The sequence below is a fragment of the Thalassophryne amazonica genome, chromosome 12 (genome assembly GCF_902500255.1).
Source record: "Thalassophryne amazonica chromosome 12, fThaAma1.1, whole genome shotgun sequence".
In the NCBI taxonomy this organism is placed as follows: domain Eukaryota; kingdom Metazoa; phylum Chordata; class Actinopteri; order Batrachoidiformes; family Batrachoididae; genus Thalassophryne; species Thalassophryne amazonica.
The window spans coordinates 7,360,298-7,379,985 of NC_047114.1; the positions used below are offsets into that span (position 1 = coordinate 7,360,298).

General features: G+C 41.3%; 1 protein-coding gene across 1 annotated transcript in view; it reads right to left on the reverse strand.

The window, feature by feature from the left end:
- The window catches only part of LOC117521373 (receptor-type tyrosine-protein phosphatase N2-like), a 742,548-nt gene that overhangs the window by 538,961 nt on the left and 183,899 nt on the right, over nt 1–19,688 (reverse strand). The window contains exon 10 of the mRNA XM_034182665.1: nt 19,273–19,359. Coding sequence (XP_034038556.1) covers nt 19,273–19,359 — 87 coding nt within the window. The remainder of the gene's footprint in view (nt 1–19,272; nt 19,360–19,688) is intronic.

Consider the following 19,688-nt stretch of genomic DNA (forward strand, 5'->3'; position numbering starts at 1 on the left):
ACCCATCACCGGAGACAGCTGATCCCAATCAATACGGAGGTATATCAGCAGGACGGCATCTCCACCTCATTTGCCGAGATATCGCCTTACCAAAGAGGTAACCATTTCAGCCTGCACATACGTGTGTCTTTACTTGTATTCTTGTTTGATTGTCTATAGGACAGCTGACTACTAGACAACATTCGGATAAGTACTCACCTTCCTACATTGTTGTTGACGAGAGGTGGAGGTGGACTCTCCACCCTCCGTGTTACTGGGTGCAGCCGCATCCACACCTGACTGTTTCTGTTTCTTGCCAGCAGTACCGGATCCGACGAGCGGAGGCAGTGGCCACCTGGGAATTCGGGACTTGGCGGCTCCAGTATTCCCGGGGTTCGGTGGCAGAGGAAATCGGGTTGGTTCCGGTTCGACTTGGACAGACGTCTCCTATCGTCGAGCCTGCCCACACGACACCATTGTAATTGGACTCCATTTCAATATTGTAACCGGTTGTATTTGTTGTGCCTGTTTCACAACAGTAAAAGCAGTGTTATTCGACTCCTCCATTGTCCGTTCATTTGCGCCCCCTGTTGTGGGTCCGTGTTCCTACACTTTCACAACAGTATGATCACAATGACCGACGACTCAAAGGATAACCACGATGGTGAAGAGCAAAGTCCCAGGAAAATTGACTACACGTGGTGAGACAGTGTTTTGATGCCAGATCAGTCATATTCCGCAGTTTTCTCCAAACTTTGTTAAATGTCCACATGATGGACGCTCCACGTTCTGTAGTATGATGAATCATACACAGTCAAACTTGGCTCAAATCCAGATCTGGATTAGGTTTCTTAAAATCATCACTATGGGTTAAGTTCACTTCAGCTTTAAAATGCATTTTGGGGAAACAGGACCTTGGATTGTTGGTCCTTCATCTCAGAGCGCCTCTAGTCTCAGAGTCTGTAAAAAGAAACAAAAAAGCCTAAAGGACTCGTTAAAACAGATTTTTTTTTTCACTCAAATTTCAGCCTTATAAAAGAGAGGAACTGTGGTGGTGTGTTGTCGGCGTGGGGGTTAAACCCAGAGACAGGCTGGGGAAATCAGCAGCGTCAACAGGCTCAGTGTTAATCTAAAGCCTTTGTCTCTTTACTTCTACTGGCAAAGGTGACGTTGCCACAGCGGTGAGAAGCCGGGTAGCTTTGGAAAATAAGCGTGGCGCCTCTGACAAATTGTCAAGGCGGCTCCCCCTGCTGGGCTTTCACTGCGCTCACAATAAAAGAGACCCCCAGCTTTCTCCCTCTCCCTCCATCTCTACATCGCCGTGTCGCTCTTTCACTTTCTGTGCCTCCTATCCATCATTCTCTCCCGTGTATAGCTCCTTCCTTTCACTCTCAGAATAGGAGAACAAAGACAAAAGGTGCATTAGAACAGGAGAGCGGTCCGGCCCACCCACGTTCTCCATACAGTGGCCGAGCAGCGCGGCAAAGAGCCACAGCAACAACAGCACCCAGAGAGGTGGAGAGTGCGTGTTTGTGCATGTGTCGATCCACGACCCCGGGACTCCTAATCCTCACCGGTGTCCTGGTCAGAATTATCAGCGCTCCTGAATTTGAGGAACAGAATTTGAAATATGTGCAGCAGAAATAACTGGAAATTAAACAATTTTTATCGTAATCAGCCAAAAGGTACACAGCAATAAACTATTATAACGTGAAACAACAATCACGGCACTCTGATGAATTGACAGTAAATCCTCACTTTTACAGCCAATTTTCTTTAGATGGGTCAAGGAATGGATACATTTATTCCCATAAGTCACTGAGGAATACAAATTGTACAGCAAATGTCTTGAGTAGGCACTTCTCAAAAACTGAGTGTGCAAGAAGCAGACCGCTGAGGGAAGCCACCAGACACCCAGACAACTCTGTCCAAACTGCTCATGTGCTTGCTCATGAGGTGGATACAATTTAAACCTTGCTCCGTTTGTTGGGATTTGTCCAGGCCCGGCGTCGTGGATGGGCCTTTGGGTGCCGTCCCCGCCCTCAGAGTCAGTTAGGCCCGCCCTGCCCTGGACAGACGAGCCTGTCAGTCACCCACCAACCACACAAAAAATAATAATAAAAAACTAACAAAAAATAATAATAATCACAGGCTATCATGTACATGTACTATGATTACTTGTACAAATTTCCAATATAGATGATTCATAATAATACTGTTTCTGTGTGAAATACACACACACAAACGCGCGCGCGCACACACACACACACACACACACCAGCGCTAGTTCTGATGTCTGAGTCAGAAAACCGTCACAGTAAATATCAGCACAGCAAAAATGAAATATCACACAAATTCACATTTACCTATTTGAAGTAGTCAGTTAAATAATCCATAAAGCTGTCCATTATTTTTCATTGGTAAACATAAAACAGCACGTGCAGCTCCCCGCCCGCGCATGACTTGAATTCGTACACATGTGTAGGATGAGCTTGGGACATCAGACCACGTCCGTGCACCCTGTCTTCTCCAGTAAAACTATTTCTCTTTGGCAAAACATGCACACTGTTGGGAAGGTGTAGTAACACGGACCCACAACAGGGGGCGTTAATGAACAGACAATGGATGAGCCAAAAAGTAACAATTTAATGTTGTGAATTGCACAACAGAATACAGACAATAACAATAGAGGAGTACAGTCAATCGTATACAAGGTGACGTGTGGGCAGGCTCGAGCATAGAAGACGTCTGTCCAGAGAAGAGCCGGATCCCACACGGCTTCCACCGCCAGCGGATCTGAAGAACACCGGAGCCGCCAAGTCCCGAGTCCCAGGTGGCCACCGTCTCCAGCTGTTAGACCAGGTACTGCTGGCAGAAACAGAAACAGTTAATGGTGGGTGTGTGAAGACACACCCAGTAATCGTCCCTTGATCAGTTCCTCCGGGAGGGAGAACCTCCACCTCCAGAAACAGTTTCACCCGTGCAGCTCCTGTTAGTCTCTTCCCTGGATGGAGTGAGAGGCGAAGAACGTCGCACTCCCACTATCCGCCAATCCAGCTTCAGACTAAGTCCGCAGGAAAAACGGCTGCACACAGAACAATGTTTAGATACAATAAATTACCGCAGAGAAGGTTACCTCGAGTGGTAGCTGATTTCTCGGCAAGGAGGTGGAGTTGCAGTCCGGCCTTTATAGTGATGGTGATGAGTGACAGCTGGTGTTGATAGGTGACAGCTGTCACTCCCAGCGGCTCCAACACCCTCTCGTGCTTGGAGCCCGCACTCCAAGCAGGGCGCCATCTGGTGGTGGTGGGCCAGCAGTACCTCCTCTTCAGCGGCCCACACAACACACACACCTGCACTCATTCAGATGTCAGAAAACCATCACAGGATCCAGATTTTTTGCACAGAGAAGTTCTCCCCCATGCAGTTTTCCCCGCAAAATCCGCGCTAGATAAAATAAAAAATATCTGTATCTGTATGATCTGACATGATCTCAAAAAGCCACAGTCTGTACCTGGGCAGAGCCAGAATTTTATTAAGGGGGCCCATGGATTACTTAACGCTACTGTTATTTTTGTATTGTGGGTCAGTCGCAGCATTAAACTTGGCCCGTGGGCAGGGGCTGGGTTTCGATTGAACTGCCGACTTCGCCCGCTTTCAGCGAGCTGCGCTTTTCATCTATGGTTTTCTGCAGCAGCTCTGAGTTGAAAAAACAGTCGTCATCTCTCAAAGCACAGTGACAACAGCACACCTGCACTGAGCTTTACAAAGACATTTTTACACCTTTTTCCCCTTTATTTAAAACTCTGAGCCGCTCTGTGTGTCCTCGATAAAAACAGCTGATCCGCGACACATAAACAACTAACACTTTTTTGCCACCCAAACATACCTAAACTGTCTTTCTGTGGGCAACATGATATAAAAAACACTGATAAAACTTTTGTACCTGTCAATCTGGTTGTGTTTTCTGCATAAATAAACATTATCCATTATTCAAAGCAGGGGCAAATTCATACAGAAAGGGGGCATGGGGCAGGGCAGGGATGTGGCCCTCCACAACACCCCTAGATTAATGGTCCACTTTTGAAGCCTTTCTTTTACTTTTATATAATATTACTTACAATAATAATAATTTCAACAACTAAAAGGTTTAGAGCGAATTTAAATGTTAGAAAGAATTTAATAGTTACATTTATAAACAATGTAGGTTAGAACTTGCAAGTTTTACCACTACAGTGCTGTCAACAGTTAAATATGAGGTCAAGAAAGATGTCTATTTTTTTTTTATAAAACAAGTAGTTATGTTCATTGAAGTCAAGAATGGGTGACTTTAAACTTAAGTGAGTGTTGGCAAACCAGGTTATCATTTTCATGCTGAGGTGGTGGGGTGGGTAGCCGCTGAAAGTAATATAGTAACTAGTATTCTAACTTAGTTACTTTTAAAACTGAGTAATCTGTAAAGTAACTAAGTTACTTTTTCAAGAAGTAATCAGTAGTTGAATTACTTTTTCAAAGTAACGGTGGCAACACTGGTGGCTGCAGCTGGATTGCAAACCCCAGTCTGAACGCGGCCGAGTCGGATGAAAAACAAGTCTGAAAGCCGGGTTGAATCTCACTTAAGATGGATTACAAACCCCAGTGTGAACACGGTCTTGGAGCGCAATCTAGAGTTGGCAATTCCTCCAGAGAAGAATGAGAACAGCCTACGATCTTTTGAGCTGTGTTAATCACTCCCTGCATTTTTTTTTTTTTTTTTGGTCCGCTGCAGAGCATCCGGTGTACCACACAGTCAAGTTGTAAGCAAAGATGCTCTCAGTGGCAGAACGGTAGAAAAGTACCAGCTGCTTTTGCTTTCTGCTCTTGCACATGTTCAAAACAGTCATGGCGCAGTCAAGGTGGAACCACTATCAAAAGGCAATCAAAGTGCCATCTGACTGCAGCCTGACTGCTTTCTAAGTAATTGGACGGCGTGAAAACAGCATTCGTGACATTCTGATCGCATTTGGAGGCCATTCAGCATGTTTCCACCATGTTGAACGGTGGCTAAATGTCCCAAATGTGCCTGAATGCACCACAAATGCGCTTCAAGTGCTACTGGATTATATTCTGCCAATCCGCAACTGGATCGCAATCGTACGGCTTGTGAGTGTATTCTTATTGTCCTTACTACAATCTGGCAGCTGCCCAGGTACTGTTACTGTGTTCTACAGTAGTGTTCAGAATAATAGTAGTGCTATGTGACTAAAAAGAATAATCCAGATTTTGAGTATATTTCTTATTGTTACATGGGAAACAAGGTACCAGTAGATTCAGTAGATTCTCACAAATCCAACAAGACCAAGCATTCATGATATGCACACTCAAGGCTATGAAATTGGTCTATTAGTAAAAAAAAAAGTAGTAATAATAGTAGCATCTGCTGTTGATGCTACAAACTCAAAACTATTATGTTCAAACTGCTTTTTTAGCAATCCTGTGAATCACTAAACTAGTATTTAGTTGTATAACCACAGTTTTTCATGACTTCTTCACATCTGCGAGGCATTAATTTTGTTGGTTTGGAACCAAGATTTTGCTTGTTTACTAGTGTGCTTGGGGTCATTGTCTTGTTGAAACACCCATTTCAAGAGCATGTCCTCTTCAGCATAAGGCAACATGACCTCTTCAAGTATTCTGACATATCCAAACTGATCCATGATACCTGTATGCGATATATAGGCCCAACACCATAGTAGGAGAAACATGCCCATATCATGATGCTTGCACCACCATGCTTCACTGTCTTCACTGTGAACTGTGGCTTGAATTCAGAGTTTGGGGGTCGTCTCACAAACTGTCTGCGGCCCTTGGACCCAAAAAGAACAATTTTACTCTCATCAGTCTACAAAATATTCCTCCATTTCTCTTTAGGCCAGTTGATGTGTTCTTTGGCAAATTGTAACCTCTTCTGCACATGTCTTTTATTTAACAGAGGGACTTTGTGGGGGATTCTTGCAAATAAATTAGCTTCACACAGGTGTCTTCTAACTGTCACAGCACTTACAGGTAACTCCAGACTGTCTTTGATCATCCTGGAGCTGATCAGTGGGTGAGCCTTTGCCATTCTGGTTATTCTTCTATCCATTTTGATGGTTGCCTTCCGTTTTCTTCCACGTGTCTCTGGTTTTTTGTCCATTTTAAAGCATTGGAGATCATTGTAGATGAACAGCCTATAATGTTTTGCACCTGCATATACGTTTTCCCCTCTCCAATCAACTTTTTAATCAAACTACGCTGTTCTTCTGAACAATGTCTTGAACGTCCCATTTTCCTCAGGCTTTCAAAGAGAAAAGCATGTTCAACAGGTGCTGGCTTCATCCTTAAATAGGGGACACCTGATTCACACCTGTTTGTTCCACAAAATTGACAAACTCACTGACTGAATGCCACACTACTATTATTGTGAACACCCCCTTTTCTACATTTTTTTTTTTTTTTTTTACTAATAGCCCAATTTCATAGCCTTAAGAGTGTGCATATCATGAATGCTTGTTCTTGTTGGGTTTGTGAGAATCTACTGAATCTACTGGTACCTTGTTTCCCATGTAACAATAAGAAATATACTCAAAACCTGGATTAATCTTTTTAGTCACATAGCACTACTATTATTCTGAACTCTACTGTACGTACATTTGTGTACGGCACATGCATGAATCAGTTAGGGTGGGTCAGAGTGCACTCTGGGTGTTCTGACAGCTGTCCTCCGCAATTCTTATTCCCTCCCAGATGTGGCACAAATTCTGTTTTTTTACATTCTGCCTGATTCGTCTTATCATGTGCTCATTCATACTAAGTGTGATGGAGGTATTACGGCAGGATTTCCAAAGTTGTGAATGTTCCAGTGAGCACTGTTGGGATGATAATCTGGAACTGGAAAGAACATCATTTCACCATAACCTGCCCATGACCAGGTGCTTCTTCCAATATTTATGACAGAGGAGTGACAAGAATTATCAGCAGAGTGTCAAAGAGCCAAGGTCCACTTCAGAAAGACCTGGAATGAGCAGGTGCAATGGAGCAACGCAGTCTCATTTGAACCCCTGCATGATATCACGGGATTTGACCACTTCCGGGGACAGCCTGTCATTACACAACACAAACACAGCATCACTTCACACAGAAAGATGGTGTTTTGTTTTTGGCTGCAATCACAAGCAGTCACGAAAAGTGCAGGTTTTTTTCAGTTCCCTGTGGAGAAGGAAAGACAAGCCAAATGGGAGAGGTCGTGTCGGTAAGTGTTAGCCTACACACCTCAGTCTCTTGCCTGCACAAGAACCGCAACATGTTTGAGCTCCAGGACATAAACAAACCGCAACACATGTCCACTTTCTACCACATCTTCAACTTTTCTTTGCATTTTCACTTTGCCCAAAAACTCAGAGAAAGTGCCGTGTTTCTGATTCGGGCAAGGATGTAGGATGAAGGTAGGATTATTGTGGTATATGTGTCACATTTTAACCCTTTAGCACGAACCCTCAAATGAGACTGCACTGCCCAATTGTTTCAAAGAAAACAATAAGTAGTACACTCAACCGCCGTGGCCTGCGTGCACGCACACCACACAAATTTCCATTACTGAAGAAAAAGCATGTTGAAGCTCATTTAAAGTTTGCTGCACAACACTGAGACAAGCCTATGAAATACTGGGAGAAGTCTGGTCAGATGAGACCAAAACTGAACTCTTTGGATGCCATAATACACACCATGAATGTCGCTGCACATCAGCCCAAAAACACCAGACCAACAGTGAAGTTTGGAGATAGAACATCATGGTTGTGGGGCTGTTTTTCAGGATCCAGCCGTGACAAACTTCATACAATTGAAGGAACGATGAATGCAGTCTACCAGGATGATGAAGATGAAATGAGGGTGGACATTTCAGTAAGACAGTGATCCCAAACACACGAGCAAGGAAACTCTCAGCTGGTTTCAGAGAATGAAAATAAAGCTGTGAGAATGGTTCAGCCAATCAGCTGACTTGAATCCAATAGAAAGTCTAAAGAAAGAACTAAAGATCAGAGTTCATAGAAGAGGTCCACAGAACCTTCAAGATCTGAAGACTGTTTGTTTGGAAGAATTAACCAAAATCACACCTGAGCAATGCATGAGACTGGTTTCTCCACACAGGAGGCGTCTTGAAGCTTCATTACCAATGTAATAAATAAATCTGAGGAAGCATCTTCAATACTTTTCCCCTGTGATATTCCATTTTATGACACATTAACTTAATTTCTGTACTTATTTGTTTTGGGTTCTTTGCATATATGGATTACTTGGGTTGTTACCAACATCTGGTCAAAATTTAATGTCAATATATCCTTTAGAAATATATTCACTATGAAAAATGGTGATGTGTTCCATACTTATTTTACACACTATATGCTTAGATCATCCAGCTAGGTTTCTTTGTTGTTGAGGTATAAAAAAGGTGTTTTCAGACCATGTTTTCCTTGCTCGTTGACCAAACTACTCCTTCTTGGAGACTTACCCATTCTTGGGTGTATTTTCCTCACTAAATATCAAGAAACCTTTTAAAATGGCCGATAATAATGTTGCATTTAACTTAACCTCCGGGACAGGTGGTGGCGTGGCTCTCCACTGAGTCATTACCATAAACTGTACATATACTGGACAAAGCCTGCGTCACAATACCCATAGGTTTTCTATAGAAGTCCGGAACAGCTGATATGAAACCCATGTCTGGGCAACGCCGTGTTCACAGCAGCTGGGTTCAGGTATTTATTAAATCATATTTTTGGGGACTTGAGTTCTCGTCACGGTTTACTTTGTTGTGGACAATGTAAACAAATTGTGACCTGCTTATTTTCTCAGTAACGTGCTTTAAGTGGACCTCACGGATGAAGCTACCAACTCAGCTTCCTGAATGCACAACATAGGTTGTGCAAGTGCGTGCATCAAATTCATGCAAGTGTCAGGGGGCCTTTAGAAAAAAAATTCACCCCCTGCAGTTGTCATTGAGGAAGTGTCAAACTGATTGGGCCAAGACGCTGCAGGTTTTCTTTGTAACCACCAACTCCACCGGGTGATTTCACTGATTAACATCAGATTGAACAGATGGGATGAGTTTGTCAGTGGAAATGACCTAATTCCTAATAGTCCCTCATTACACTGATGTTTGACTGAATGTTTAAGATGAGCTGTGCTAAGGTGCCCTGACACAAAATTGATCCGCGGACGTGCACCCACTCTGCCATGCAGCAAAGTAAACTCGTCACAAACCGTTGTAAACTGTGCGTGGCTTTGTGCAAGGGCTCAAAGAAAATTTTGAAATGTTCAAAATCTCTGTCTTAATTACGTGAACTTCACGTGAACATTGTGCAAACAATTACAAAACAGTGCGAGTGAGTGCGAGTGATTGCGTGCGTCAGTGCACTGCATCACAGCGCAGCTCATCTGATCGATTATAACGATGTTAAATCTATTCTAAACATAATTTTACAGCTACTCATAAGGGAATGAACATACAACTGTTTTACCAAGCTGTTACAATATAAATATTACAAATAACTACCTTTTAGACTGTTCCAATTGCATTCTCCACCTCATGAAGAGCATGAGAGAGAGAGAAAAAAAGTCTCAGCTGGAATAGTCTTCTGTGATTCCGAAAGCATTTACAGGTGTTTTCAACAGCCGACTATGAGAGAAAATGATTAATCTGCTACAAAATAATTATTTTATATACCCAGCATCCAGCGCACAAAGCACAGCATCCAGCTGGGAACACAGCGGGTGGCACTGTCACGACGAAGTGTGCGAGAGTGCAAAGTCAAAATGCATGCAAGTGTCAAGGCACACTTTAGTCCCTCACTAGCATGCCGATATTAGCCTGACTACTTAATGTTGCTTATTTTGGTTGGGAGAACCACCCAAGAACCGCTAAGATTGTAATTCACGTTGGCAGTAATGACACCCGGTTACGCCAATCAGAGGTCACTAAAATTAACACTGAATCGGTGTGTAACTTTGCAAAAACAATGTCGGACTCTGTAGTTTTCTCTGGGCCCCTCCCCAATCGGACCGGGAGTGACGTGTTTAGCCGCGTGTTCTCCTTGAATTGCTGTCTGTCTGAGTGGTGTCCAAAAAATGAGGTGGGCTTCATAGATAATTGGCAAAGCTTCTGGGGAAAACCTGGTCTTGTTAGGAGAGACAGCATCCATCCCACTTTGGATGGAGCAGCTCTCATTTCTAGAAATCTGGCCAATTTTATTAAACCCTCCAAACCGTGACTACCCAGGGTTGGGACCAGGAAGCAGAGTTGTAGTCTTACACACCTCTCTGCAGCTTCTCTCCCCCTGCCATCCCCCCCAATACCCCATCCCCGTAGAGACGGTGCCTGCTCCCAGACCACCAATAACCAGCAAAAATCTATTGAAGCATAAAAATTCAAAAAGAAAAAATAATATAGCACCTTCAACTGCACCACAGACTAAAACAGTTAAATGTGGTCTATTAAACATTAGGTCTCTCTCTTCTAAGTCCCTGTTAGTAAATGATATAATAATTGATCAACATATTGATTTATTCTGCCTTACAGAAACCTGGTTACAGCAGGATGAATATGTTGGTTTAAATGAGTCAACACCCCCGAGTCACACTAACTGTCAGAATGCTCGTAGCACGGGCCGAGGGGGAGGATTAGCAGCAATCTTCCACTCCAGCTTATTAATTAATCAAAAACCCAGACAGAGCTTTAATTCATTTGAAAGATTGACTCTTAGTCTTGTCCATCCAAATTGGAAGTCCCAAAAACCAGTTTTATTTGTTATCTATTGTCCACCTGGTCGTTACTGTGAGTTTCTCTGTGAATTTTCAGACCTTTTGTCTGACTTAGTGCTTAGCTCAGATAAGATAATTATAGTAGGCGATTTTAACATCCACATAGATGCTGAGAATGACAGCCTCAACACTGCATTTAATTAGACTCAATTGGCTTTGCTCAAAATGTAAATGAGTCCACCCACCACTTTAATCATACTTTAGATCTTGTTTTGACTTATGGTATGGAAATTGAAGACTTAACAGTATTCCCTGAAAACCCCCTTCTGTCTGATCATTTCTTAATAACATTTACATTTACTTTAATGGACTACCCAGCAGTGGGGAATATGTTTCATTACAGTAGAAGTCTTTCGGAAAGCGCTGTAACTAGGTTTAAGGATATGATTCCTTCTTTGTTATGTTCTCAATGCCATATACCAACACAGTGCAGAGTAGCTACCTAAACTCTGTGAGTGAGATAGATTATCTTGTCAATAGTTTTACATCCTCATTGAGCACAACCTTGGATGCTGTAGCTCCTCTGAAAAAGAGACCCTTAAATCAGAAGTGCCTGACTCCGTGGTATAACTCACAAACTCGCAGATTAAAGCAGATAACCCGTAAGTTGGAGAGGAAATGGCGTCTCACTAATTTAGATCTTCACTTAGCCTGGAAAAAGAGTCTGTTGTTCTATGAAAAAGCCCTCCGTAAAGCTAGGACATCTTACTACTCATCACTAATTGAAGAAAATAAGAACAACCTCAGGTTTCTTTTCAGCACTGTAGCCAGGCTGACAAAGAGTCAGAGCTCTATTGAGCCGAGTATTCCTTTAACTTTAACTAGTAATGACTTCATGACTTTCTTTGCTAATAAAATTTTAACTATTAGAGAAAAAAATACTCATAACATCCCAAAGACTTATTGTTATCTGTGGCTGCTTTCAGTAATGCTGGTATTTGGTTAGACTCTTTCTCTCCGATTGTTCTGTCTGAGTTATTTTCATTAGTCACTTCCTCCAAACCATCAACATGTCTATTAGACCCCATTCCTACCAGGTTGCTCAAGGAAGCCCTACCATTAATTAATGCTTCGATCTTAAATATGATCAATCTATCTTTATTAGTTGGCTATGTACCACAGGCTTTTAAGGTGGCAGTAATTAAACCATTACTTAAAAAGCCATCACTTGACCCAGCTATCTTAGCTAATTATAGGCCAATCTCCAACCTTCCTTTTCTCTCAAAAATTCTTGAAAGGGTAGTTGTAAAACAGCTAACTGATCATCTGCAGAGGAATGGTCTATTTGAAGATTTTCAGTCAGGTTTCAGAATTCATCATAGTACAGAAACAGCATTAGTGAAGGTTACAAATGATCTTCTTATGGCCTCAGACAGTGGACTCATCTCTGTGCTTGTCCTGTTAGACCTCAGTGCTGCTTTTGATACTGTTGACCATAAAATTTTATTACAGAGATTAGAGCATGCCATATGTATTAAAGGCACTGCGCTGCGGTGGTTTGAATCATATTTATCTAATAGATTACAATTTGTTCATGTAAATGGGGAGTCTTTTTCACAGACTAAGGTTAATTATGGAGTTCCACAAGGTTCTGTGCTAGGACCAATTTTATTCACTTTATACATGCTTCCCTTAGGCAGTATTATTAGAAAGCATTGCTTAAATTTTCATTGTTACGCAGATGATACCCAGCTTTATCTATCCATGAAGCCAGAGGACACACACCAATTAGTTAAACTGCAGGAATGTCTTACAGACATAAAGACATGGATGACCTCTAATTTCCTGCTTTTAAATTCAGATACTTGGCCCCACAAATCTTAGAAACATGGTGTCTAACCAGATCCTTACTCTGGATGGCATTACCCTGACCTCTAGTAATACTGTGAGAAATCTTGGAGTCATTTTTGATCAGGATATGTCCTTCAATGCGCATATTAAGCAAATATGTAGGACTGCTTTTTTACATTTGCGCAATATCTCTAAAATTAGAAAGGTCTTGTCTCAGAGTGATGCTGAAAAACTAATTCATGCATTTATTTCCTCTCGGCTGGACTACTGTAATTCATTATTATCAGGTTGTCCTAAAAGTTCCCTGAAAAGCCTTCAGTTAATTCAAAATGCTGCAGCTAGAGTACTGACAGGGACTAGAAGGAGAGAGCATATCTCACCCATATTGGCCTCTCTTCATTGGCTTCCTGTTAATTCTAGAATAGAATTTAAAATTCTTCTTCTTACTTATAAGGTTTTGAATAATCAGGTCCCATCTTATCTTAGGGATCTCATAGTACCATATCACCCCAATAGAGTGCTTCGCTCTCAGACTGCAGGCTTACTTGTAGTTCCTAGGGTTTTTAAGAGTAGAATGGGAGGCAGAGCCTTCAGCTTTCAGGCTCCTCTCCTGTGGAACCAGCTCCCAGTTCTGATCAGGGAGAAAGACACCCTCTCTACTTTTAAGATTAGGCTTAAAACTTTCCTTTTTGCTAAAGCTTATAGTTAGGGCTGGATCAGGTGAACCTGAACCATCCCTTAGTTATGCTGCTATAGACTTAGACTGCTGGGGGGTTCCCATGATGCACTGAGTGTTTCTTTCTCTTTTTGCTCTGTATGCACCACTCTGCATTTAATCATTAGTGATTGAGCTCTGCTCCCCTCCACAGCATGTCTTTTTCCTGATTCTCTCCCCTCAGCCCCAACCAGTCCCAGCAGAAGACTGCCCCTCCCTGAGCCTGGTTCTGCTGGAGGTTTCTTCCTGTTAAAAGGGAGTTTTTCCTTCCCACTGTCGCCAAGTGCTTGCTCATAGGGGGTCGTTTTGACCGTTGGGGTTTTTCTGTGATTATTGTATGGCTTTTGTCTTGCAATATAAAGCGCCTTGGGGCAACTGTTGTTGTGATTTGGCGCTATATAAATAAAATTGATTTGATTTGAAAAGTGATTTCATTTGCGAGAACTGACTAATCATGCAGGTAACAATCTGGACTGTATACCGGGATCATTGTTGCCACATCGGAATGTTTCCAGTTGTTTAAAAAAAGAAGAAAACAGTGCTGTTCTCGTCTTTAACATTTCAGGAGAGCAAAAGAATAATGACTTGAAAGATTACTGAGGGTTTTTTTCTGCTGTTTTTTTTTTTAGGTAAGAACTGGAATCTTCCAGATCCAGACTGTATGCTTTTTGAAGCCACTGCATCACTTTAATAGTGTCTAGTGTGACCTCACCCAGATCATTTTTGGAATCATGTATTCTTGAATTAGGCTACAGAGACCTGAATGATCCTTTGTTTATAGCCAGGGTTGTAAATATGTTTTGTTTCTTTTTCTGTTCATTTGTTTTCTTGAATGTTTATTCTCTTGCTGGGTTTTTTCCCTGCTTTGGTCTGTCTGTCCCTATCTCTCTTGTCTGTCCCCTGGTTCTTGGTGGTGGCCGTTTCACGCTCTCTGGCCACTCCCTCGTTCTGGTGCTTTCCACGCACACCTGTTCCTAATTTGCAGCTCATCACCTGGGTGTATTTAAGGTTCACCGTTTGCCCTGTTCCCTCACCAGATTGATGTGCCTTGTGTCTTCTCTCCAGCTTAGTCCATCAGCCAGTCATCAATTTTGACCTAATCGGTACCACTTAAAGGGAAGAAATGACACTTAGAATCCAGCCTCAGTGTATCATGGCCTAGACAAAAATGTATGATAGCCATCCCAGGGTTTTAGCTGTACCCAGGTAGGGGTCAATGAGGAATTACACAGAGGTCAACCTTTAAAAATGCTCCAATCATGTTGAAAACTATATCACATTACTTGTCTGATCAAAACAATTCCAAAAACGTATAGTTTGGGCTATCTATGATGGAATGTTCTGGAGTTATGTGGTAAAAAGGCAAAAATGGTGACAAGGATCAGTTTCAGTTTGTACAGGGGTCAAAAGTTAAAGCTGCACCAATTTCAGTAAAAAAATTACGCAAATTATTGGTTGAAATAAAAGGATTAATAAATTGAATAGTTTTGACTGTGTTGAATGTTCGGTCTCCAAAGTAAAGGTCAAACAAGGTCAACATCCATTGGATTCTATGACATGTGACATATGTTACCCTGTAACATAACTAAGCATGACAGATTGTGCAAACTATTCCTTATTAGAACCCTGTTAACCCAAATAATACTTTGCATAATTTTTTACTGAAATTGGAGCAAATTTAAATTTTGACCCCTGTACAAACTGAAACTGACCTTTGTCACCATTTTTGCTGTTTTGACCCCATAACTCCAGAACATTCCTTCATAGATAGTCCAAACTATACCCTTTTGGAATAGTTATGATCAGACAAGCAATGTGATATAGTTTTCAACATGATTGGAGCATTTTTAAAGTTTGATCTCTGTGTAATTCTTCACTGACCCCTACCTGGGTACAGCTACCACCCTGGGATGGCTATCATACATTTTTGTGTCGGCCATGATACACTGAGGCTGTTCTAGTGTTTCCTCATCCTTCTTGCCGCTACATGTGTATGACCACCTGCCTGTTTATCCGACCACCCCTAAGCCTGATGTTAGTTGTACTTTTGCTCTTGTTGGACTGCCTTCTTGTGTACCGGACACCATTTGCTGTCTCAGTAAACTGTTTTTACATATAGAGCTACCTGTCTGAGTCCTGCATTTGTGTCCAGCCGTTTCTGATTACCAAGCCTGATATTTGTTATGTTTGGCGCCATTGTTAATGCAAAATTATTTATTTGCAGCTGTTTTTAAAACAGTAACAAATTATTATTAAAATAATAACTCAATATTAATTTAATATTGAATATTGAGAAGTTATTTTGGAAGTAAAGAGGGTTAAGGTTAGCATTTGTGCTTAGGGCACCCAAATGGCTAGCACCGACCCTGAACTAAACCGAGATGGTTCAACATATACACAACGCAAAAATGCCAGAATATGCAGTCAACATGTCATTAATGGTATGTCTAAAATTTTCTTTTAAAGAAAGTTAAGACATGAATAAATTGAAATATATAGTGTCATTCATTGTATGATATAATGTACTGATGCTCTTTGCAAAGGATAAACAAAATGTTTGTTAGCGTTAAGAAGCTTAGTCTTAGATTTAGACGTACATAATTACACGTAGACGCTAGTAACTAACAGTATAAACTGTTTTAAAATTGCCTACACAGATATTTACATTACACATTTCCATACACATTAATATTATCATTTTTATTATTATTATCCGTATTATTGACATTTTATTATTATTTCTATTTTATCATTTGATTTTTAAATGGACAACAATGGAAATAAGTGTTTTCACTTTCTTGTGTCATGCATGCAATTTTAACGTATTTACAATATTACATACTTACATTGAACTTATTAATGAACTCTTTTTGACACTCTGCCATTAGGAGGCGCTCTTATTTTTCAGATAAAACAACACAGGGGCGGCATCAAACACAATACACTTTTCACTTACGGTGACAACATGGTGACACTTAACTCACTAAACCAACTGAACTACAAAAACACAATAAATCAACAACACTAACAACATTTTTAAACTAACATGAACCACAATGACAACATGTAAATAACATTTAAAACCCCAAAATCCAGAACTCCCATAAAGCATTGCAGATATTACAGATAATTTACAGGTTTAGTGACTGGCCCGGCGATCGCGCCAGTTTAATTATGCTGAGTATCATAATGACATTAAATTCTTTTCACAGTTACACATTTCTTAATGCAGTTATATGATCGGTTGATTTTACTGTTCATTCATATGTAGGAGCACAGAGTGCATTTATTTTTTTATTTCCCCTTCCCTTTCCGTGACAACCAATCACAGCTCTTACAGGACCATGTCATACCTAGCAACGGGGTCAACCCCACCTCCTCACTAAGATACGAGTTTCAGACTCGCTCTCAGACACCTCCTGGCTCACTCTTAGGCTAAGATTCCTTTCCAGGACATTTTAGGCTAAGTTAGGAGCTCTGTGAGAGGACTTTGAGATGCTTTGTGCATACGGGCCCTGTTGTGTTTGAGGGAGGAATAAATATCGGGATATTGAACATCTGGCCATTGTGTAGGATCATTTTTCCATCGTCCAGCTTCAAGTTTGTACGGACAAGATGCCCCTGGGTGATATAATCCATACCCTCTGAATACTTGAAGGCCATGCCAAGGCAAAAACAACAGAAACATGACTTAATAAAAAATAATTCCTTAAATACGCAATTCACAAGGAAATAATACTCGCAAATATACATGGTATCTCTGTGGTATAACAAGACAAAAGCTGTGCATTTTTATGCCAATGAGTCACGTAACGCAGAAGGAAATCATAAGTGATGTTGCCGCGACTCATAGAATTATAGTTAGACCCGTGTTAGGCTGCTGATGTTAGCCTGAATGTTTAAGAACTGTCATTCCTGTTAGACCTTCATTAGCCTACTAATGTCAGCCTGAATATTTAAGATTAGCTCATCTCTTATAATTCCTACTGTTAGCCTGCTAATGTTATCTGGAACATTTAAAGGACATGTCACACGTTTTTTAACGTCCCAGTTCGCAAAACAACATACAGGTACTCATGATTGTAAGTCTCTCCACACACACACACACACACACACACACACACACACACACACACACACACACACACACGTGCCAATAATTAGTGGTCTCTGATGTATTTTATTCCTCTCACTCTGAGCGTTACCAGGTGAATTTCTGGAAAATGTCTCACTCTGAAATTCTCTGCATTTTTCGGAGTATGACACACATTTTAAAATGAGCAAAAACATCCCGATGACTGACGCACAGAGCGAAACGAACCTCCTCCACCTGAAAATTAAGCTTCTGAGCTTTCATTTGAAAGAGATGGCTCGGATTTACAGACAGGAGACGATATGCTTCACCCCAGTGTCGGATTTTGGAACCTAAAGTGTGGTGATGCTAGTTTACTGAAGCTGTGGACATGGACATGGGGACATCTGCAAGACGCTGTTTTTAACAGACTTCCTCAACCGGAGATGGATTTGATACATTGGAAAAAGTCAGAATACATTATTTCCAGGAGTTAATGGATGTTATTTAACAGGCCACAATCGTGAGAGAACTAAAGGTGGAGCTGCAGCCGGCGCGCGTGTGCTTCTTTGATCTTGTGGAGTTTACATTTGGAAAACAATCTATAACATGGTGAGTGTGGCATTTTCAGGATTTTATCCCTTTTGTGTTTGTGGCAAACTTTTTTTTACTTTGAGTGTGAAATTGGAGCTGGAATGTGTGTGTGTGTGTGTGCGCGCGCGCGTGCACGCGTTGTGCAGCTGATGAGCGGCTCCTGCCACTGTCAACTTTTTTCCCTAGCAGCAGATGTATTTTTTTAGATTTTATTGATAACAACATTCAATCGTGCACAAAGCTGAGCCTCCAGCAGAGATTGTTACTGGCAGGCTCCATTTATGACTCGTGGCCGTGCAGGTGTACATAATTATTCTTATTCTTATACTCTTATAATTATTCTCCTTGAAGCAGCATCTTTTACAGTGACTGCATCAAAATGAACAATTTTCAGTTAAAAACAAGTCATCATAACACGACATCACACTTCTGTCAACTTTGGAATTAATCTGTGCCTCAGTTCTTAACGTTAGCAGCTACATTCCATTGAGGTGCATGCTGGGACGCTTCTAGTAGCTACGTCACCTGTCAAAAAAACACAAGTACTCATGAGTACTTTGTTTTCAGATGTCACCGTAGCTGTTTGCAGTGAATGCCGTATAGTTTGAAGCCGGTCACGGAAGGGCACAAAGTAATCCCGGTGGATCATCGGATGGTCACTAACGGCCTAAATTTAAATTGTTATGATTTTGGTGCGACATGTCCTTTAAGAATTGTTCATTGTTGTTAGTCCCTTGTTAGCCTGCTAATGTTTGCCTGAATGTTTCAGATTAGCTCATCTCTGATAATTCCTACTGTTAGCCTGCTAATGCTACCCTGAATGTTTAAGTTCACCATATCCCCGTTATTTAGCCTGCTACTGCTGGCCTGAATGCCTTTCAGAATAAAATTCTTTCCTCTGTTTTCAGTGGAGCTGCCAATAATCTGATGTCAAAACGCTTTTATTGTGAAGCACATCACATTGTGAATATTTTGTGGTATGCTTTAGCAAATATTCATCCATTCCCACATTCAGCAGATGGAAGAACATTAGTGGCAGCTTCGTTTGGTGGTGGACGGTCCAACAACAGGGTGAGGAAGGTGTTTCAGCAGGAGACTGATCAGTAATAAGTATACTCCCGAAGTCCAAACCATCTCAGTCATGCCCTTTTTTCAAAAGGTTAAGTTAAATTAAACTAAATATTAAATCAAGTATGAAATATCCCATCAGTGAAGAGACCACTTGATGGTTTTCATGACATCTACAATAGAAGCCAGGCAATAAAAAAAAAAAGAAAACACTTACGAAAGCTCAGCGAAGTCAGTCATCTGGATATTGGCTCTGCGAGCCAGAATCTCCATCAGGTGGAGACCTTCGTCTGTCTGGAGCCCACTGACGACAGTAACGGGGAGACGAGTGGAAGACAAAAAGAAAAGAGAGAAACTCCTGTTAATCTTCTTTCCACAAAATGATTAAATCCATCCATTGTTCAAATCAGTTGCCTCAAAGACAAAAAAATCATTCTTTGTTTCTGGAGCTACAGAAGTACTTCAAACCTTCAGGTATAATTTGGATTTGGATTTAAATAGATGCAAGAAAACAAGTCCATGGAAACGATCAATGCCCTAATCATTCCTTAAAATGAGGCATTTTGAAAGAAATTCTGTCTCAAAACAAGCAGCATATAAATTACAGAAGAATCAAACTGTGTGTGAATAAGC